This window comes from Bufo gargarizans, chromosome 6, assembly GCF_014858855.1.
Source record: "Bufo gargarizans isolate SCDJY-AF-19 chromosome 6, ASM1485885v1, whole genome shotgun sequence".
NCBI lineage: Eukaryota > Metazoa > Chordata > Amphibia > Anura > Bufonidae > Bufo > Bufo gargarizans.
This window is the reverse complement of record NC_058085.1, coordinates 378780929-378804278: the sequence shown is the minus strand read 5'-3', so window position 1 is coordinate 378804278 and position 23350 is coordinate 378780929. Positions and strand designations below refer to the sequence as shown.

Below are 23350 nucleotides of genomic sequence, written 5' to 3'. Positions count from 1 at the left end.
TACAAGAATATAACTACTATAATACTGCTCCTATGTACAAGAATATAACTACTATAATACTGCTCCTATGTACAAGAATATAACTACTATAATACTGCTCCTATGTAGAAGAATATAACTACTATAATACTGCTCCTATGTACAAGAATATAACTACTATAATACTGCCTCCTATGTACAGGAATATAACTACTATAATACTGCCTCCTATGTACAGGAATAAAACTACTATAATACTGCCTCCTATGTACAAGAATATAACTACTATAATACTGCTCCTATGTACAGGAATATAACTACTATAATACTGCTCCTATTTACAAGAATATAACTACTATAATACTGCTCCTATTTACAAGAATATAACTACTATAATACTGCTCCTATGTACAAGAATATAACTACTATAATACTGCTCCTATGTACAGGAATATAACTGCTATAATACTGCTCCTATGTACAAGAATATAACTACTATAATACTGCTCCTATGTACAAGAATATAACTACTATAATACTGCTCCTATGTACAAGAATATAACTACTATAATACTGCTCCTATGTACAGGAATACAACTGCTATAATACTGCTCCTATGTACAAGACTATAACTGCTATAATACTGCCTCCTATGTATAAGAATATAACTACTATAATACTGCTCCTATGTACAAGACTATAACTACTATAATACTGCTCCTATGTACAAGACTATAACTGCTATAATACTGCCTCCTATGTACAAGAATATAACTACTATAATACTGCCTCCTATGTACAGGAATAAAACTACTATAATACTGCCTCCTATGTACCAGAATATAACTACTATAATACTGCTCCTATTTACAAGAATATAACTACTATAATACTGCTCCTATGTACAAGAATATAACTACTATAATACTGCTCCTATGTACAGGAATATAACTGCTATAATACTGCTCCTATGTACAAGAATATAACTACTATAATACTGCTCCTATGTACAAGAATATAACTACTATAATACTGCCTCCTATGTACAAGAATATAACTACTATAATACTGCTCCTATGTACAAGAATATAACTACTATAATACTGCCTCTTATGTACAAGAATATAACTACTATAATACTGCTCCTATGTACAGGAATACAACTGCTATAATACTGCTCCTATGTACAAGACTATAACTGCTATAATACTGCCTCCTATGTATAAGAATATAACTACTATAATACTGCTCCTATGTACAAGACTATAACTACTATAATACTGCTCCTATGTTCAAGACTATAACTGCTATAATACTGCCTCCTATGTACAAGAATATAACTACTATAATACTGCTCCTATGTACAAGAATATAAGTACTATAATACTGCTCCTATGTACAAGAATATTACTACTATAATACTGCTCCTATGTACAAGAATATAACTACTATAATACTGCTCCTATGTACAAGAATATAACTACTATAATACTGCCTCCTATGTACAAGAATATAACTACTATAATACTGCTCCTATGTACCAGAATATAACTACTATAATACTGCTCCTATGTACAAGACTATAACTGCTATAATACTGCCACCTATGTACAAGAATATAACTACTATAATACTGCTCCTATGTACAAGAATATAACTACTATAATACTGCTCCTATGTACAAGAATATTACTACTATAATACTGCTCCTATGTACAAGAATATAACTACTATAATACTGCTCCTATGTACAAGAATATAACTACTATAATACTGCCTCCTATGTACAAGAATATAACTACTATAATACTGCTCCTATGTACAAGAATATAACTACTATAATACTGCTCCTATGTACCAGAATATAACTACTATAATACTGCTCCTATGTACCAGAATATAACTACTATAATACTGCTCCCATATACAAGACTATAACTGCTATAATACTGCCTCCTGTGTACAGGAATATAACTACTATAATACTGCTCCTATGTACAAGAATATAACTACTATAATACTGCCTCCTATGTACAAGAATATAACTACTATAATACTGCTCCTATGTACCAGAATATAACTACTATAATACTGCTCCTATGTACAAGACTATAACTGCTATAATACTGCCACCTATGTACAAGAATATAACTACTATAATACTGCTCCTATGTACAAGAATATAACTACTATAATACTGCTCCTATGTACAAGAATATTACTACTATAATACTGCTCCTATGTACAAGAATATAACTACTATAATACTGCTCCTATGTACAAGAATATAACTACTATAATACTGCCTCCTATGTACAAGAATATAACTACTATAATACTGCTCCTATGTACCAGAATATAACTACTATAATACTGCTCCCATATACAAGACTATAACTGCTATAATACTGCCTCCTGTGTACAGGAATATAACTGCTATAATACTGCCTCCTGTGTACAGGAATATAACTGCTATAATACTGCCTCCTGTGTACAGGAATATAACTGCTATAATACTGCTCCTATGTACAGGAATATAACTGCTATACTGCAGACAGATGTGGAATGTGACAGTCTGTGTTTTATGAGAATGTGATCCCAGGAACAGACAACATCTGGACTCTGGTTGGTCCTAAGTCACTGTGTTACATTCCTCAGTCGGCTGAAACCCTCAGGTAAAGAAAATAAAATCTCCACATCGAGCCCACCTGACAGGACAGCAGCTGCAGCACATCACACACATACAAACTACATGTAGATGTAGCAGAGCTACTGAGTTTATGTTTTATACTTTGATAAAAACAGCTGAATCTGAAAATATCAACATTACAATGTATTATCTGTGATGTTACATAGGACTGCAGGTAACATCTACTGCATTATCTGTACTCAGAGAGTTATCACTGTGTTATCTGTGGTGTTACATAGGACTGCAGGTGACATCTACTACATTATCTGTACTCAGAGAGTTATCACTGTGTTATCTGTGGTGTTACATAGGACTGCAGGTAACATCCACTATATTATCTGTACTCAGAGAGTTATCACTGTGTTATCTGTGGTGTTACATAGGACTGCAGGTGACATCTACTGCATTATCTGTACACAGAGAGTTATCACTGTGTTATCTGTGGTGTTACATAGGACTGCAGGTGACATCTACTACATTATCTGTACTCAGAGAGTTATCACTGTGTTATCTGTGTTGTTACATAGGACTGCAGGTGACATCCACTACATTATCTGTACAGCGGCTACGTGCTCACACATCAGATGCTCAGTTACCTGTGGCTGATGACTTTTCTTTGCCCCTTTATGGGGTGAGGGATCCCCAGAATCCTCTCTCTCCCCCGGTCTACAGCAGTGGGATCTGTCGGGGTTCCCTCTCCTTCCTCCGGTCATTCCATACTTTTGTCCTGCACAGCGGGAGCTGCAAATGTGTCGCCTGACAAAACTACACAGACGAGGAGCTGCAGGGAGGGGTCGGCGGGAATGTTCTCCAAGCCTGCAGAACGCGTTCTACCATCACAATGACCGAGGAGGAGGAGGAGCGGGGAGAAGCTTCAGGTATATCCTGCCTCAGGCCGGGGGTCTCCTACAGCAAGGAACCCCCTTAATGTCATAGAAAGCATCTAAGCCCCCCAAGTGTCTGATACAGGATGTAACTCAGAAAGTAATGTATGTACACAGTGACTGCACCAGCAGAATAGTGAGTGCAGCTCTGGAGTATAATACAGGATGTAACTCAGGATCAGTACAGGATAAGTAATGTATGTGCACAGTGACTGCACCAGCAGAATAGTGAGTGCAGCTCTGGAGTATAATACTGGATGTAACTCAGGATCAGTACAGGATAAGTAATGTATGTACACAGTGACTGCACCAGCAGAATAGTGAGTGCAGCTCTGGAGTATAATACAGGATGTAACTCAGGATCAGTACAGGATAAGTAATGTATGTGCACAGTGACTGCACCAGCAGAATAGTGAGTGCAGCTCTGGAGTATAATACAGGATGTAACTCAGGATCAGTACAGGATAAGTAATGTATGTACACAGTGACTGCACCAACAGAATAGTGAGTGCAGCTCTGAAGTATAATACAGGATGTAACTCAGGATCAGTACAGGATAAGTAATGTATGTACACAGTGACTGCACCAGCAGAATAGTGAGTGCAGCTCTGGAGTATAATACAGGATGTAACTCAGGATCAGTACAGGATAAGTAATGTATGTACACAGTGACTGCACCAGCAGAATAGTGAGTGCAGCTCTGGAGTATAATGCAGGATGTAACTCAGGATCAGTACAGGATAAGTAATGTATGTACACAGTGACTGCACCAGCAGAATAGTGAGTGCAGCTCTGGAGTATAATACAGGATGTAACTCAGGATCAGTAATGTATGTACACAGTGACTGCACCAGCAGAATAGTGAGTGCAGCTCTGGAGTATAATACAGGATGTAACTCAGGATCAGTACAGGATAAGTAATGTGATGTACACAGTGACTGCAGCTCTGGAGTATAATACAGGATGTAACTCAGGATCAGTACAGGATAAGTAATGTATGTACACAGTGACTGCACCAGCAGAATAGTGAGTGCAGCTCTGGGGTATAATACAAGATGTAACTCAGGATCAGTACAGGATAAGTAATGTATGTACACAGTGACTGCACCAGCAGAATAGTGAGTACAGCTCTGGAGTATAATACAGGATGTAACTCAGGATCAGTACAGAATAAGTAATGTATGTACACAGTGACTGCACCAGCAGAATAGTGAGTACAGCTCTGGAGTATAATACAGGATGTAACTCAGGATCAGTACAGGATAAGTAATGTATGTACACAGTGACTGCACCAGCAGAATAGTGAGTGCAGCTCTGGAGTATAATACAGGATGTAACTCAGGATCAGTACAGTAATGTATGTACACAGTGACTGCACCAGCAGAATAGTGAGTGCAGCTCTGGACCAGCTGTTCCTGAGCTGCGATTACCTGTGGGTGTGGTCGCCTGTGGCTGTGTGTAGCTGCTGCTGCTGCTGCTGCTCCTGAGCGTTTGGAGGAAAATCTATCCACCTGAGGCCGGCTCTCTCCTCCCCAGGGGGAGAGTGGGTTCTCAGGCATGAGCGAGGGAAGCAAGCCCCAGGCTCCTGTTCCCAGCGGCAGGCCTTCAGGGGACAGGAGAAGCCAGCGTTTGGCCTGCATGGAGGACTCAGGGGTAAGAAGATCTGGCAGGAGTCGCAGTAATGTGGCTTCTGTCTCCCCTGAGTCTGAGGGTAGTAGGAAGAGCCGCAAGGCTGGATCCGCTAAGGAGGACCCGAATGCCAGCATGGGTGAGAGTGGCCCTTCCGGGGCCCAGCAAAAGCCGAGTGTTCACGGAGGTGAAGCAGATCTTGAGGAGGAAGGCTGGGGCGTACTGAGGGCCCGGGAGTCCATTTCCACCTACGGATCCCGGGTCATGAGCCACCTCCGTGAGTACGAAGACGCGACTAAGACCCTGAGGAGGCTCCGGGAGGAGCTGCGCGGCTTGAGGTCTTGTGTTGGAGTGGCCCCAAAGAGGAAGAAGCAGGGGCTGGAGAGCCAAATAAAGCAGCTACAAGCTGACATTGGCGAGATTGAGCAAAGGCGGACTGTACTCCGAGATAAAAGCGGCCCGTTTAAGGAAAAACTCCTAAACGAGGAACGTTTTCGGAAGATGGCGGAGGAGAAGGGGCAGATGGGGCAGCAGCCTGACAGCCAGGTGGAGAAGGAACCAGTCGTGCAGGAGGAGGATGATGATGATGACCAGCAAGATCCACCTGGCAGCCTGCAGGAGCAGATTCCGTACAGTGGGCCCCCTGCACGCCAAATAGCAAGGTCACCCAGCTGCGGCTCGGGGGATGAGTATGAGACCTGCGGCCCGGGAGGGGCCCTAGTGGAGGAGATCCAGCTCCTGGAGTCCCCAGTGCGTTTCCAGGACTTATGCTTTGGTGATGAGTTGCCACCGGAGACGCCTGGGGAAGGAAAGAAAAAGGCTAAGAAGACCAAGCTCCAGGAGCAGGTAAGATATGTATACACCCCCCTCCCTGGGACCCCCGGGTCGACCGCAGGGCCGGCTCACTGTATTAGCCCCTCTTCTCAGCCCAGCCCGTGTCCTGCAGTGGACTCGGTGCAGGAGAGAGGGGAGAGCGAGGTATCCGATATGGTGGTGAGCTCCGTCTCTGTTTGCAGTAACGGGGATGGAGCTGGTGCGACACCGGCTGAAAAGCCGGACAGGAAGGTTACTGCGGAGGATGAGAGAAAAATCTCTGGCGCTGGAGTTTGCTCCCTGATGGGAGGAGGGGGTGGCTCCACGCCACAGATGGCTGCAGGAGCTCCGTTGGCTCCAACCGCTGATGACGCTGTTCCCTCGGGCCAGCAGAGGCATGAAGGAGCTGTCGGAGCTATGACGGTTACGCCTCCCAATGAAGGTCAAGAACTGAGGCCAAAGCCTTTGTTTTGTATTGGCGCTGCTGGTCCAGATGAGCGGCGCCATGAAAGAACAGATCAGCAGCGTTTGGATCAGCGGCGCCCGGTAATGGATCAGCGGCGCCCAAAAGTTGTAAATGGTAGTACTGAGGAAGCGGAGGGCAATGATAAAAGTGGGGTTGGGGCTGTGGCCTGTCTTTTGGGGGCAGCTCCGACCCCAGGGCCCAGTGATGCTGAGGTACCAATAATTACACCAAAACACACCGGTTCAGCCAGTATGAGTGAGGGAGCAGGTGGGGGGCAGAAAATTATTTTTAATAAAAATATGTCTGGGGGTTTGGATGGTGGAGTGAATGGTGTTAGGAGGGAAGGAAGGGAGGTCGCAGAATCTGTTGTAAGTAAGGCTGGTTTGGGGATGGAAGATATGGAAGTGGGTGGTGGAGGGTCTTTGGTAAGTGGGGAGGGTGTGGAACCTGGTCCGGTTGCCCCCCCGGCTGTGGCAGCCCCTGTGCGCAGTTTTGCTACTGTCACGGCCGGGGTGAGTAGGGGACCCTCCTTGTCCTCTGGCTCTGGGGACGGCGTTTTGCAGCGGCGTCTTCTGGAGGCTCTAAAGAGAGGGGAGAGCACAATCAATGTAGAGGGGAGGGAGGTTGATCTATCCTTTTGGATAGATAGGCATGGCCTCTCAGCCTTCCGAGAGCAAAGGAGCGGGGAGACCACGTGGTCCCTCCCGACAGCTGGGCAGGGTGCTCTCCGTAGGAATGTGGTCCGTCTGAGGTGGAGGGGCAGTGATACATGTCCTTCAAGATCAGAAGTTGTTGAGCTCCTTCTAAAGATGGGCTTCAAGGCGACAGACATCTACGCCTTGATACATCCCTATGGGACCCCTGAGTTCGATGTCAGCTTTGTTCGGCCGGAGGGACTTGAGCTCTTCTGGTCGAACTATGAGATGGCAAAGGACGAGCCCAGCTGGCGAGATTTTGCCGTCCAGGCAGTGTCTCGTCAGAACAATGTGAAGAGGGTGACCGTTCTAACCCGTAACGAGTCACTCTCGTGTATTGACATCATGACGTGGCTCGGCCGATATGGGGAGGTGGTGGAGGTTCCCAAGAAGAACAGGGATGAACATGGCATCTGGTCTGGGGCCTGGACGTTCATGGTAAAACTTAGGCTTTTAGGAAACACAGTTACTCACATACCATCTGCCACCTTCCTTGGAAGGGATCGCATCCAGATTTTCTACCAGGGTCAGCCGAAGCTCTGTCACAGATGCGGCAGCCCCACACACTTCAGTGCTAACTGCACTGTACAGAAGTGCGCGCTGTGTGGGGAGATTGGCCACCTCGCTGCATCATGTGCAGAGATTAGGTGTCACCTGTGTGGTGACTTAGGTCACCCATTCAGTCGCTGCCCTCATTCCTTTGCCAATGCGGTCAATGCCCCGGCGGGAGGAAGCCGTGAGGCCAATTCTACTGGGGCAGGGGCTGGCAGAAGTGAAGGAACAGAGGGGCCAGGGAAGAAAAGTAAGCAAAAGACGCCTGCCCAACTGAGGCGTCAGGAAAATCGCCGAAGGGAGAGGGAGATGGGTGAATCCCGGGAACCTCAGGCAACTGGGATGACCCCTGATCTCACCCCTGAGACTGCTGCTACTGCTGAGGCCCAAAGGGACAGTGAGCTGGATGAGGAAATTAGGAGGATCCAGGAAGAGGAAGGTGCCATCTCCTCATTATCCCCCCATGACGGGGGAAGTGGGGGATGGCAAAAGCAGGGTAATAAACGTACAGGGAAAAAGGGAGATTTAAGATCTTCTCCCACCCGCCAGATGCCAAAGGAAGGTACAACCAACCCCCCTCTGATTAGTCTCTCAAACCGGTTCCAAGCCATTGGTGACACCTCCCCCTCCTCAGGGGAGGGAGCCGGTGGGGAGGTTTCGGGAGTCGCGGTGACACCTGGGCCTGCGGGGGACGCCGAGCCTCCTTCTACTGGGGAAAACATGTCCTCAGGGGTGGGGGCTGGCTTGGAGTCAGAGCACAAGGGCAGAGGTGAAATGGACACATCTGTTTGTTTGAAGAGGGGTAAGCCATCATCTGATGAAAAAGTTGGTGGGGGCAGTGGGAAAAGAAAGCCATCTAATTCAATCACCCATGATGGCGGCACTCACTCCGTTGACGCTGGCGTCCATTAATGTCGCCAGCATTAAGTCAGATACGGCTAGATTTGCGGCCTTTGATTTTTTCAGCCGGGTTGAAGCTGACATTTTGTTTTTGCAGGAGACCAGGCTGCCAGATTTGGCATCTGTATTTAAAGCTAAAAGGGAGTGGCGACGCGGATCCTCCTACTGGTCTCTTGCGGCCGAGCCGTATAGCGGGGTGGCAGTCCTTTTTACTGCACCGGTAGAATGCCGACGGGTTATTGAATTAGAAATGGGGAGGTGCCTGATCCTGGATGTCCTCATGAGGGGACAAGAACTTCGTCTAATTAACATCTATGGTCCCCAGTCCAAGTGGGACCGTAAGTGTCTCTTCATGAGGATCAAGCCCTATCTTTTTACAAGTCGGCAGGTGGTCTTTGGAGGGGACTTCAATACTGTCACGAGGCCCCAGGATAGGGGAGGTTCCAGGGACAAGCTGACTTACGACAGCGTTGCGCTTAATAAAATAGCTAGTGAGGCTCGTCTGGTGGATGTCCACATCCGGCACACCCCAGGCCACCCGGGGTTCACCTATCATAGGGCTAGTTGTAGGTCTAGAATAGACAGGTTTTATTTAAAGGAGGAAGCCGTCTCTTCAGCCGTGTCCGCTGTGGAGGTGGAGTTCTCCGACCACTGTATGATTTTGTTTTCTCTGAATGTTGCAGAGACCCCCCGAATGGGAAGGGGCTACTGGAGGCTCAATTCGTCTCTCTTGGAAGAAGCGGAGATAAGACAGTCCTTTGAGGATTTCGTTCAGAGCCAGGTACCATTGCTGGATCTCTGCGGCAGTAAGTCTGAGTGGTGGGAGATCTTCAAGGAAAGGGTGGGGAGATTCTTCCGCCAGCTCTCGAGCCTCAGGAGTCTGAGTAAGTATCGCCTGTATCAGGGCCTGAGGAGGAAACTCGAACGTCTTGTCTCGACTGGGGGTAGCCGTGAGGAGATCTCCAGAGTGAAGTCTTTGCTTATGAGGTGTCAGTACGATAGGCACGCATCTTTGGTTTTTGAGAGGGATTACGGGAAATACCGCTCGCCCGACCCTTACAAAAACTGCAGGATGTCAGTGAGTAGTAAGATTGTGTCAGGACTGATTGATAGTACGGGTTCTCTGAGAAGGTCCAGATCAGGGATCCTGGAGGTTGTCAGATCCTTTTACTCACATCTCATGGCAAGGAGGGATCTTGATCGTGATAAGATATCGGCTTTCCTGACTGAAACTGTCCCTGAACCAGGGGTAGACCCCTCTCTCGACGGTTTGACGGAAATGATCAGTGAAGAGGAAGTCAGTCTGGTGATTGAGGGGCTTGCTCCCAAAAAATCACCTGGTCCGGATGGCTTAACATCTGAGTTTTACAAGACCTTTAAGGACACCTTAGTTCCCCTCTTGACTGAGGTATTAAATGAGTGTCTCTCCTCGGGTACTCTACCAAAGTCAATGAGGAGGTCGGCCCTGATCATCCTGTCAAAGGGTAAAGATCCTTTCCACATTGAGAATTGGCGTCCCATAGCGCTCCTCGGTGTGGACAGAAAGATTTTGGCAAAGGTGCTATTTAATCGGCTGGTGAAGTTTGCACCCCAGCTCCTTTCTGGGGCCCAGCATTGCTCTGTTCCCGGCCACAGTACTTTTAGTGCTGTGCTCAGTGTCCGGGAGGCCGTGGAGCAGGGCAGGGCAGGTCACTGGAAGGGGTACATGCTGTCCTTGGATCAGGCAAAAGCATTTGATCGTGTTAACCACGAGTACCTCTGGTCTGTCCTTCTGAGATATGGCCTGCCCGGGGGGTTTGTTGATTGGCTTAAGACCTTGTATGCAGGGGCAGAGAGTTTCCCGCTTGTGAATGGTTGGATTGGGCGTCCTTTTGGGGTGGGATCTGGGGTTCGCCAGGGTTGTCCTCTGAGCCCGCTTTTGTACGTGTTCGCGATCGATCCCTTCCTTAGAGGGGTTGATCGTGGGCCGTTGGCGGGCATCGGGATGGACCGGGCGGCTCCGGAGACTACACTGAGGGTGGTGGCGTATGCTGATGACGTAACTATCTTTGTGTCTTCGAGAGGGGAGGCAGAGTGGGTACTGTCTGAGGTAGAGCGCTACTCAGAGTCATCTGGGTCCAAGATCAACCGAGATAAGTGTGAGAGTCTCTGGCTGGGAGGTGGAGATCCTGGTTTTGATCTCCCGGACACCCTTCCAGAGCCCCAGGAATCTACAAAAGTCCTCGGCATTGAATTTGGCCAGGGGGATTACCCCCATCAAAATTGGGATAGCAGGCTTAAGATTGCCGCTCAGAAGGTGGACCAGTGGAAGGGTTGGTCTTTAACCCTCAGGGAAAGGGTGAACATTATCAAAACCTACCTGATCCCTTTGCTGTTATATCTGGGCAGTGTGTGCGTCTTGCCGGAACCTTTCTGGACTCGGGTCTACAGTCTGTTCTTCCAGATGTTATGGGGAAACAGACTGAACCTTGTCAAGAGGGAGGTTACTTACCGTACGAGGAGACTAGGAGGGTTGGGTATGGTCAACCCTGTGGTGTTCCTGGTGAACACCTTTATTAAGATTAATCTCTCGAACCTCTGGCAAGAGAGGGCTCCTCTGTGGGTAGCCTCCTGTCGGGGATGGTTTCGGCCTTTCTTCCAGGAATGGGAGACAGGGGGGCAAGTGAAGGATCTCCGCACACCACATGGGCATCTCCCGGCTTATGCTGCCCTGGTTCTGAAGGTATTACGTCGGTGGGGTCTGGGGATGTGGGAAATCAGGACTCAGTCAAGGAGACTCCTTGACCAGAGGGTTCTGTTGACCCATTTCCAGAAACCTCTGGCCCTCAGGGACTGCCCAGGTCGGGATCTGAGGGTTGGGTTACGGCTTTTAAATTCCAATAGGATCCCCTTGAAGTTCTTTGACTTGACTTGGCGCTGCTTCCATGGGAAACTGTGTGTGAGGGACAATCTGAAGTGTAGGAGCTCTGAGGACAGGGGGTGTCCCCGTGAGGAGTGCGGTGGTGTGCTGGAAAGCATGGACCACTTCCTGCTTCATTGTCCCTTTAACACAGAGGTTTACACCAGGGTGGGGACCTCCATTGGCTGGCCTAGGCTGGTCACTCTCTCCTATGCGGAATGGGCCTATGGAGCATTCAGACACCTGGGTGGTAGGGACCTTTGCACTTTATTCCTAGTCAGCTCAGTGGTCAGGTACTACACGTGGCATGCACGGTGTTTAGTTTCGACGCAACGCAAAATCCTCCCCGAGGATGAGGTGGTTAGGAACATTCTCAGAGACCTGGTGAAGGTGCGCTCTCTGGAGTACGAGAGGTTGGGGGCGGGTAGAGCCTCTCTCCTCTGGAGGGGTTTTGCCTTTAGGGTACCCTAGCCTGTTGTCTCCCCTCCCGGTGGTGGGCTGAAGCTGACACTGTAGATTTTTGTTTTGTTTTGGTGGCTGTATGAGGACATAGGGCTTGCAGGCGCCAAACTTGGGCTTTAATGGGTTGTGTGTGGCTGAAAAGCCTCACGGTGGGTGGTGAGGTTAAGGTCTACTATGTAATGTACTATGTAATGTAGTTTATATGTCTTTATGTCTATATATATATTTGTATATTTGTATAGGTTGAGTTGTCGGGTGTAGTGTTAGGTTGGGTGGTGGGTAAATGGGGGGAGGGTTCCATGGAACATTGGGGACTTTGGGACATATAAGAAAATCCTGGGCTGGTTCATGGACGTCTATTATCATGTACTGGGGGCATGGGATGCGGGACCAGCTCAGGGACCAAAAAAAATAAAAATATATATATATAATATATAAAAAATAAATAAAAAATTGTGTGTTGCATTGGGGTGGTGGTGGGTGGGCTTTTTGTAAGTTTAACTTCTGTATTTGTTAAGTGTAGGTAGGTGCAACCGGATCAGGAAGGTTAGTACATGTACATAGATATTGTAAATATTGTACATAGCTGGTGTTCTGTGGCGAGTGGGCTGGACCGGTGCTGTCTGCGCCGCGCTGAGGAGCATCATGTCCTGTATGGTTGGTTTGGTCTCTGTTTTATATATTTATTTATCTGTTTGTTTTAAAATTTTAATAAAAGAAATACAGGATGTAACTCAGGATCAGTACAGAATAAGTAATGTATGTACACGGTGACTGCACCAGCAGAACAGTGAGTGCAGCTCTGGAGTATAATACAGGATGTAACTCAGGATCAGTACAGAATAAGTAATGTATGTACACGGTGACTGCACCAGCAGAACAGTGAGTGCAGCTCTGGAGTATAATACAGGATGTAACTCAGGATCAGTACAGGATAAGTAATGTGATGTACACAGCGACTGCACCAGCAGAATAGTGAGTGCAGCTCTGGAGTATAATACAGGATAAGTAATGTAATGTATATATACCGTTAATAGACATATTTATTGCTGTGATGTCAGCAGGAAGGACTAATATTCAGAATAGCATAAACTTTAGAGAAGTAACCAACATGGCAGCCTTTAGTTAATGGGGTTGTCCTATTTGGAACACATATGGTGTTTCTCTAGTATACGCCATAAATGTCTGGCTGGTCCCATCCCCTCAATGTAGTCCCTGAAGCTATTGGGGAGCAGACTGCGTACGCCCGGTGTCCTCTCCATTCACTGTTATGGGACGTCTGAAGACCACTGAGCCCGCGGTGTATGGAGGGGGAGGTTCACGTGCGTCCTCCTCCTTCACTTCAGGGTCCTGTTCTAGAGATATGAGCACTGTCCAGGGGGCTGAGCTGCTCTGACACATGAGATCTCCTGGTGATCTGCCATAACTGTCTGCGATGGGACCAACACTTCAAGAGTAAAAATCCCACCTCCACCCTCAGGATTCCCATCTCTCCTCTCTGATGAATGAATTCGTGTCAGTAGGAGGTGTACAGTCGTGGCCAAAAGTTTTGAGAATTACATAAATATTGGAAATTGGAAAAGTTGCTGCTTAAGTTTTTATAGTAGCAATTTGCATCTACTCCAGAATGTTATGAAGATGATCAGATGAATTGCATCGTCCTTCTTTGTCATGAAAATTAACTTAATCCAAAAAAACCTTCCCACTGCATTTCATTGCTGTCAGTAAAGGACCTGCTGAGATCATTTCAGTAATCACTGTTCTTCCATTGTTAACCATGGTGACCTGCATCAGGAAAAAGGCTTGTCCGGAGAAGAAAAGGTGAGCGCTACCATCAGTCCTGTGTCATGCCACCAGTAACGCATCCTGAGACCATTCATGTGTGGGGCGGCTTCTCATCCAAGGGAGTGGGCTCACTCACAATTCTGCCCAAAACACAGCCATGAATAAAGAATGGCACCAAAACACCCTCCAGCAGCAAGTTCTTCCAACAATCCAACAACAGTTTGGTGAAGAACAATGCATTTTCCAGCACGATGGAGCACCGCGCCATAAGGCAAAAGTGACAACTAAGTGGCTCGGGGACCAAAACGGTGACATTTTGGGTCCATGGCCTGGAAACTCCCCAGATCTTAATCCCAGTGAGAACTTGTGGTCAATCCTCAAGAGGCGGGTGGACAAACAAAAACCCACTAATTCTGACAAACTCCAAGAAGTGATTATGAAAGAATGGGTTGCTATCAGTCAGGAATTGGCCCAGAAGGTGATTGAGAGCATGCGCAGTCGGATTGCAGAGGTCCTGAAAAAGAAGGGCCAACACTGCAAATACTGACTCTGCATAAATGTCATGTAATTGTCGATAAAAGCCTCTGAAACGTATGAAGTGCGAGTAATTATATCTCACTACATCCCAGAAACACCTGAAACAAAGACCTAAAAGCAGTTTAGCTGCAAACTCTGTGAAAACGTATATTTGTGTCATTCTCAAAACTTTTGGCCACGACTGTAGTCTAGTGATGGGCAGCGTTCTGGGCTCCCTGTGAATGACCGCACCTCGCATGCCTCTGGCAGATTTATTTCACCATCATTAAGAGGTTTTATAATTCACCACAACCTCGGTCCATGTGCTGTAAAGGCTCTGTTCAGGCGCCGCTCCCATGCACAGTACATGACAGCGAGTCATTATCTGTCCTAAGCCATTATTATTCCACCTGAATCCTGCATCTTGCAACTTTGTAACCAGATAATTGTTTAAAACAATGGATCCGCCCCTTTAAATCACCAAGGGTTAATTATGAAGCAACGTTTAGATCCCAGGCTCCATAGATATAAGCCAGACTCCCCCCCCCCCCCCCATCAATCACTGCCGCAGGAGCCCCATAAGGATTCAGCATTGATACCGCTGATAATCACAGAGTTATTAGATATCATGGATTTATCTAATCAATTATAGCCACTCGGTCTTCCCACAGTAAGAGATAAGAGATATTTAAGGGGAAAAGTACAGAACTGATCATCATGAGATTCCTGGTACATGATCAGATTGTTTGAAGACTGAGACACTAGAATTCTGTGCGGATTCATTCATTTTTATAGCTTGAAATCCCCTGTACAATAACAGAATACATGATAAATTTCTGCTGCCTCGCTACATAATCTGTATGTAGTGAGCTCCCTCTAGTGGTGGCTGTATAATCTGTATGTAGTGAGCTCCCCTAGTGGTGGCTGTATAATCTGTATGTAGTGAGCTCCCTCTAGTGGTGGCTGTATAATCTGTATGTAGTGAGCTCCCTCTAGTGGTGGCTGTATAATCTGTATGTAGTGAGCTCCCCCTAGTGCTGGCTGTATAATCTGTATGTAGTGAGCTCCCCCTAGTGGTGGCTGTATAATCTGTATGTAGTGAGCTCCCTCTAGTGGTGGCTGTATAATCTGTATGTAGTGAGCTCCTCCTAGTGGTGGCTGTATAATCTGTATGTAGTGAGCTCCCTCTAGTGGTGGCTGTATAATCTGTAAGTAGTGAGCTCCCCCTAGTGCTGGCTGTATAATCTGTATGTAGTGAGCTCCCCCTAGTGGTGGCTGTATAATCTGTATGTAGTGAGCTCCCTCTAGTGGTGACTGTATAATCTGTATGTAGTGAGCTCCCTCTAGTGGTGGCTGTATAATCTGTATGTAGTGAGCTCCCCCTAGTGGTGGCTGTATAATCTGTATGTAGTGAGCTCCCCCTAGTGGTGGCTGTATAATCTGTATGTAGTGAGCTCCTCCTAGTGGTGGCTGTATAATCTGTATGTAGTGAGCTCCCTCTAGTGGTGGCTGTATAATCTGTAAGTAGTGAGCTCCCCCTAGTGCTGGCTGTATAATCTGTATGTAGTGAGCTCCCCCTAGTGGTGGCTGTATAATCTGTATGTAGTGAGCTCCCTCTAGTGGTGACTGTATAATCTGTATGTAGTGAGCTCCCTCTAGTGGTGGCTGTATAATCTGTATGTAGTGAGCTCCCCCTAGTGGTGGCTGTATAATCTGTATGTAGTGAGCTCCCTCTAGTGGTGGCTGTATAATCTGTATGTAGTGAGCTCCCTCTAGTGGTGGCTGTATAATCTGTATGTAGTGAGCTCCCTCTAGTGGTGGCTGTATAATCTGTATGTAGTGAGCTCCCTCTAGTGGTGGCTGTATAATCTGTATGTAGTGAGCTCCCTCTAGTGGTGACTGTATAATCTGTATGTAGTGAGCTCCCTCTAGTGGTGACTGTATAATCTGTATGTAGTGAGCTCCCTCTAGTCGTGACTGTATAATCTGTATGTAGTGAGCTCCCTCTAGTGGTGACTGTATAATCTGTATGTAGTGAGCTCCCTCTAGTGGTGGCTGTATAATCTGTATGTAGTGAGCTCCCTCTAGTCGTGGCTGTATAATCTGTATGTAGTGAGCTCCCCCTAGTGGTGACTGTATAATCTGTATGTAGTGAGCTCCCTCTAGTGGTGACTGTATAATCTGTATGTAGTGAGCTCCCTCTAGTCGTGACTGTATAATCTGTATGTAGTGAGCTCCCTCTAGTGGTGGCTGTATAATCTGTATGTAGTGAGCTCCCTCTAGTGGTGGCCGTATAATATGTATGTAGTAATTTTTAGGAAGAAGGGAATATAAGAGGAAAAATCACAGGAAGTCTTGTTTGTATTTTTCTCCAGAGCTGCATTTAGAATTCTGCAGCTGATGAGCTGACATCTCCCGTCATCCCTGCTTGCTCAGCTTGCTGTGAGCCCCAGGCTTTGTGCAGTTTTTATTACAGTCTGGTTACAAATATCTTTCTAGTTTAATCATATAATTAGTCTGTAACTTAATGAGCAAGACTGAAATAAAACAAATGAAAACGCCCAAAATAATTACCGCCATTGTGTTGCGCCAATAAGGACGCTGTGATGAAACACTTAACCCCTGTCAGGCCAGGACAGATCATCAGATCAGATCATGGCTGCAGCCGATAAATGAACCTGTCATGTATTGAGGCCCTGACGTCATACGACATCTGCTGAGGGCCCAGTCACAGGGAGGTCGCAGGCGGTAAATCGTATGAGGCGGTCTTTATCATCCAGATCTCCAGTCCCACATTGGCGCACTCGACAGATGTCACTCAACCAACATCATGAGAAGCGGCGCCGCCATCAGAGAAACTCACAAGGAAGTTTCAGAGTTGTTTCGTTTTATGTTGTCTGCTATCTGGTTGTAACCTCGTCATTTTCATGATCAATGCTTACTGTCAGTGAATGGAAACATTCTTGTTTAGGTCTCATACACATGGCTATTGCTCGGCCATGCCGATGTTACGTCCCGCGAACAGTGGGTCCCAAATATACGGGCCCGGCCTGTGCCCAACGCATCACAGATGTGAATCAATTCACTTTTTTTGCAGTGTAGACGGATCACGGACCCATTCAAGTTGAATGGATTTGGATCCGTCACGGCAGCCGCACAGATGTTGCCCGTACATTAGGGACCGCACATTGCATGAGGCCATATAACCGGAGTCTGAAAACTTGTAGAGACCCAATACTACTCACAGCTGAGGGTTCGTTACAATCTAGAAAATCCTCTTTTCCTTAAACACATCAGCAGCACAAATCTCTACTGCCCTGATAGTTTGCTACAATGTAACAGTGCAGATGAAATGTATCAGACTGGAGTCCAGGCTTTGTACTTCATAGAGGATCCAATACAATGGACAGAACTGTAACAAACAAGGCCGGGGGGGATTTCAGCCTCTGGAGGTGGACAAGAGCATTTCCATTCACTGACAGCAAGCAGAGATTAGGACTATAGTGAAGAAAAGAAATACGAAGCACAAATGGAGGCCACCGCAGATCTGAAGTACTGAAAGTTCTGCCCAGTCCAGATACGCTCCGGAGCACAGAGTAATGGAGGTGTATATATGTATACTGTCCCCTCCCCCGCACAGGTCACCGCCATATACTGCACTGCGATACAATGTAACATGCAGATGTAAACACTGGGATCGCCCATAGAGAACAAACAGGAAATGGCTGATTCCCAACTATTTCTGGTCTGTGTACGGCAGGGGGCCCGGGGAAGGGGCCCAGACCGGCGTCTCCATGGATACGGGGGAAGGGAGGGGCTAGGTACACATATAGAACACGGATCTGAGCCTGGGCGAGAAGGAGTCTGAATATAATTCTCAGGATACAAAGTTCTTCTTCAAATCAGTATTTACATTGTTTAATTTTTACATTTTCAATTCCTTTATCTCTTCCCTGGTGTCAGAGAAGCGGAGACACTTCCTGATAAGCGGCAACACACAGGAGTTATCAATATTCATATCAGGGCGTGATCAGCGGTACACACAGCACGGAGAACAGCGACCCCCGCAGACTCCCCCTTTAACATGCCCCAGGATGGGTGACATGAGACAAGGTGCTGCCAGACACATGGTGACGCTTATCTCCCAGAAGCAAGGGGCTGAAAAAGTTCAAGTCTGACCGGCCCCACTATTGTTTCCTCCAGAAACTGACATTGGGGAACAGGTTGTCCACCCTGTAATATATCAGCGGGGCCCCCACAAATTATCCGCTGGGTTCACACTGGTCAAGTCAGATTGCAATATGATATGTACATGCTGCCACCTGGTGGTCAATCACTGACAGTGCATGAGAGGAATAAATAGATGCTGCCACCTGGTGGTCAGTCACTGACAGTGCATGAGAACATATAGATGCTGCCACCTGGTGGTCAGTCACTGACAGTGCATGAGAGGAATAAATAGATGCTGCCACCAGGTGGTCAGTCACTGACAGTGCATGAGAAGAATATATAGATGCTGCCACCTGGTGGTCAGTCACTGGCAGTTCATGAGAGGAATATATAGATGCTGCCACCTGGTGGTCAGTCACTGGCAGTTCATGAGAAGAATAAATAGATGCTGCCACCTGGTGGTCAGTCACTGACAGTGCATTAGAGTAATAAATAGATGCTGCCACCTGGTGGTCAGTCACTGACAGTGCATGAGAGGAATAAATAGATGCTGCCACCAGGTGGTCAGTCACTGACAGTGCATGAGAAGAATAAATAGATGCTGCCACCTGGTGGTCAGTCACTGACAGTGCATTAGAGTAATAAATAGATGCTGCCACCTGGTGGTCAGTCACTGACAGTTAATGAGAAGAATATATAGATGCTGCCACCTGGTGGTCAGTCACTGACAGTGCATGAGAGGAATATATAGATGCTGCCACCTGGTGGTCAGTCACTGACAGTGCATGAGAGGAATATATAGATGCTGCCACCTGGTGGTCAGTCACTGACAGTGCATGAGAGGATTATATAGATGCTGCCACCTGGTGGTCAGTCACTGACAGTGCATGAGAGGAATAAATAGATGCTGCCACCTGGTGGTCAGTCACTGACAGTGCATGAGAAGAATATATAGATGCTGCCACCTGGTGGTCAGTCACTGACAGTGCATTAGAGTAATAAATAGATGCTGCCACCAGGTGTGCAGTCACTGACAGTGCATGAGAAGAATATATAGATGCTGCCACCTGGTGGTCAGTCACTGACAGTGCATGAGAAGAACATATAGATGCTGCCACCAGGTGGTCAGTCACTGGCAGTGCATGAGAGGAATATATAGATGCTGCCACCAGGTGGTCAGTCACTGGCAGTGCATGAGAAGAATATATAGATGCTGCCACCTGGTGGTCAGTCACTGACAGTGCATTAGAGTAATAAATAGATGCTGCCACCTGGTGGTCAGTCACTGACAGTGCATGAGAGGAATAAATAGATGCTGCCACCTGGTGGTCAGTCACTGACAGTGCATGAGAAGAATATATAGATGCTGCCACCTGGTGGTCAGTCACTGACAGTGCATGAGAATATATAGATGCTGCCACCTGGTGGTCAGTCACTGACAGTGTATGAGAGGATTATATAGATGCTGCCACCTGGTGGTCAGTCACTGACAGTGCATGAGAGGAATAAATAGATGCTGCCACCTGGTGGTCAGTCACTGACAGTGCATGAGAAGAATATATAGATGCTGCCACCTGGTGGTCAGTCACTGACAGTGCATTAGAGTAATAAATAGATGCTGCCACCAGGTGTGCAGTCACTGACAGTGCATGAGAAGAATATATAGATGCTGCCACCTGGTGGTCAGTCACTGACAGTGCATGAGAAGAACATATAGATGCTGCCACCAGGTGGTCAGTCACTGGCAGTGCATGAGAGGAATATATAGATGCTGCCACCAGGTGGTCAGTCACTGGCAGTGCATGAGAAGAATATATAGATGCTGCCACCTGGTGGTCAGTCACTGACAGTGCATTAGAGCAATAAATAGATGCTGCCACCTGGTGGTCAGTCACTGACAGTGCATGAGAATATATAGATGCTGCCACCTGGTGGTCAGTCACTGACAGTGCATGAGAAGAATATATAGATGCTGCCACCTGGTGGTCAGTCACTGACAGTGCATGAGAAGAATATATAGATGCTGCCACCTGGTGGTCAGTCACTGACAGTGCATGAGAGGAATATATAGATGCTGCCACCTGGTGGTCAGTCACTGGCAGTGCATGAGAATATATAGATGCTGCCACCTGGTGGTCAGTCACTGACAGTGCATGAGAATATATAGATGCTGCCACCTGGTGGTCAGTCACTGACAGTGCATGAGAGGAATAAATAGATGCTGCCACCTGGTGGTCAGTCACTGACAGTTCATGAGAAGAATAAATAGATGCTGCCATCTGGTGGTCAGTCACTGACAGTGCATGAGAGGAATATATAGATGCTGCCACCAGGTGGTCAGTCACTGACAGTGCATGAGAAGAATATATAGATGCTGCCACCAGGTGGTCAGTCACTGACAGTGTATGAGAGGATTATATAGATGCTGCCACGTGGTGGTCAGTCACTGACAGTGCATGAGAGGAATAAATAGATGCTGCCACCTGGTGGTCAGTCACTGACAGTGCATGAGAATATATAGATGCTGCCACCAGGTGGTCAGTCACTGACAGTGCATGAGAAGAATATATAGATGCTGCCACCAGGTGGTCAGTCACTGACAGTGCATGAGAAGAACATATAGATGCTGCCACCAGGTGGTCAGTCACTGGCAGTGCATGAGAGGAATATATAGATGCTGCCACCAGGTGGTCAGTCACTGGCAGTGCATGAGAAGAATATATCGATGCTGCCACCTTGTGGTCAGTCACTGACAGTGCATGAGAGGAATATATAGATGCTGCCACCTGGTGGTTAGTCACTGACAGTGCATGAGACGAATATATAGATGCTGCCACCAGGTGGTCAGTCACTGGCAGTTCATGAGAAGAATAAATAGATGCTGCCACCTGGTGGTCAGTCACTGACAGTGCATGAGAAGAATATATAGATGCTGCCACCTGGTGGTCAGTCACTGACAGTGCATGAGAGGAATAAATAGATGCTGCCACCTGGTGGTCAGTCACTGACAGTGCATGAGAATATATAGATGCTGCCACCTGGTGGTCAGTCACTGGCAGTGCATGAGAGGAATATATAGATGCTGCCACCAGGTGGTCAGTCACTGGCAGTGCATGAGAGGAATATATAGATGCTGCCACCAGGTGGTCAGTCACTGGCAGTGCATGAGAAGAATATATCGATGCTGCCACCTGGTGGTCAGTCACTGACAGTGCATGAGAGGAATATATAGATGCTGCCACCTGGTGGTTAGTCACTGACAGTGCATGAGAAGAATATATAGATGCTGCCACCAGGTGGTCAGTCACTGGCAGTTCATGAGAAGAATAAATAGATGCTGCCACCTGGTGGTCAGTCACTGACAGTGCATGAGAAGAATATATAGATGCTGCCACCTGGTGGTCAGTCACTGACAGTGCATGAGAGGAATAAATAGATGCTGCCACCTGGTGGTCAGTCACTGACAGTTCATGAGAAGAATAAATAGATGCTGCCACCTGGTGGTTAGTCACTGGCAGTGCATGAGAATATATAGATGCTGCCACCTGGTGGTCAGTCACTGACAGTGCATGAGAGGAATATATAGATGCTGCCACCAGGTGGTCAGTCACTGACAGTGCATGTGAAGAATATATAGATGCTGCCACCTGGTGGTCAGTCACTGACAGTGCATGAGAACATATAGATGCTGCCACCTGGTGGTCAGTCACTGACAGTGTATGAGAGGAATATATAGATGCTGCCACCAGGTGGTCAGTCACTGGCAGTGCATGAGAGGAATATATAGATGCTGCCATCTGGTGGTCAGTCACTGACAGTGCATGAGAAGAATATATAGATGCTGCCACCTGGTGGTCAGTCACTGACAGTGTATGAGAGGATTATATAGATGCTGCCACCTGGTGGTCAGTCACTGACAGTGCATGAGAGGAATAAATAGATGCTGCCACCTGGTGGTCAGTCACTGACAGTGCATGAGAATATATAGATGCTGCCACCAGGTGGTCAGTCACTGACAGTGCATGAGAAGAATATATAGATGCTGCCACCAGGTGGTCAGTCACTGACAGTGCATGAGAAGAACATATAGATGCTGCCACCAGGTGGTCAGTCACTGGCAGTGCATGAGAGGAATATATAGATGCTGCCACCAGGTGGTCAGTCACTGGCAGTGCATGAGAAGAATATATCGATGCTGCCACCTGGTGGTCAGTCACTGACAGTGCATTAGAGTAATAAATAGATGCTGCCACCTGGTGGTTAGTCACTGACAGTGCATGAGAAGAATATATAGATGCTGCCACCTGGTGGTCAGTCACTGACAGTGCATGAGAAGAATATATAGATGCTGCCACCTGGTGGTCAGTCACTGACAGTGTATGAGAGGAATATATAGATGCTGCCACCAGGTGGTCAGTCACTGACAGTGCATGTGAAGAATATATAGATGCTGCCACCTGGTGGTCAGTCACTGACAGTGCATGAGAGGAATATATAGATGTTGCCACCAGGTGGTCAGTCACTGGCAGTGCATGAGAAGAATATATAGATGCTGCCACCTGGTGGTCAGTCACTGACAGTGCATGAGAGGAATATATAGATGCTGCCACCAGGTGGTCAGCGGCAACACACAGGAGTTATCAATATTCATATCAGGGCGTGATCAGCGGTACACACAGCACGGAGAACAGCGACCCCCGCAGACTCCCCCTTAAACATGCCCCAGGATGGGTGACATGAGACAAGGTGCTGCCAGACACATAGTGACGTTTATCTCCCAGAAGCAAGGGGCTGAAAAAGCTCAAGGCAGTGCATGAGAAGAATATATAGATGCTGCCACCTGGTGGTCAGTCACTGGCAGTGCATGAGAAGAACATATAGATGCTGCCACCAGGTGGTCAGTCACTGGCA

At 47.1% G+C, this 23350-nt stretch overlaps 1 protein-coding gene across 34 annotated transcripts in view; it reads right to left on the bottom strand.

Annotated features, from left to right (window-relative positions):
* Positions 1-23350, bottom strand: part of ABLIM1 (actin binding LIM protein 1) — a 241197-nt gene that overhangs the window by 75200 nt on the left and 142647 nt on the right. Inside the window, exon 1 of one of the 34 annotated variants that reach the window (XM_044296734.1) lies at positions 3265-3466. The exons of the other annotated variants lie outside the window; for them this stretch is intronic. Coding sequence (XP_044152669.1) covers positions 3265-3381 — 117 coding nt within the window. The 5' untranslated portion in view covers positions 3382-3466. Of the gene's footprint in view, positions 1-3264; positions 3467-23350 lie in introns of those variants that run through there. 34 annotated transcript variants of the gene reach the window in all.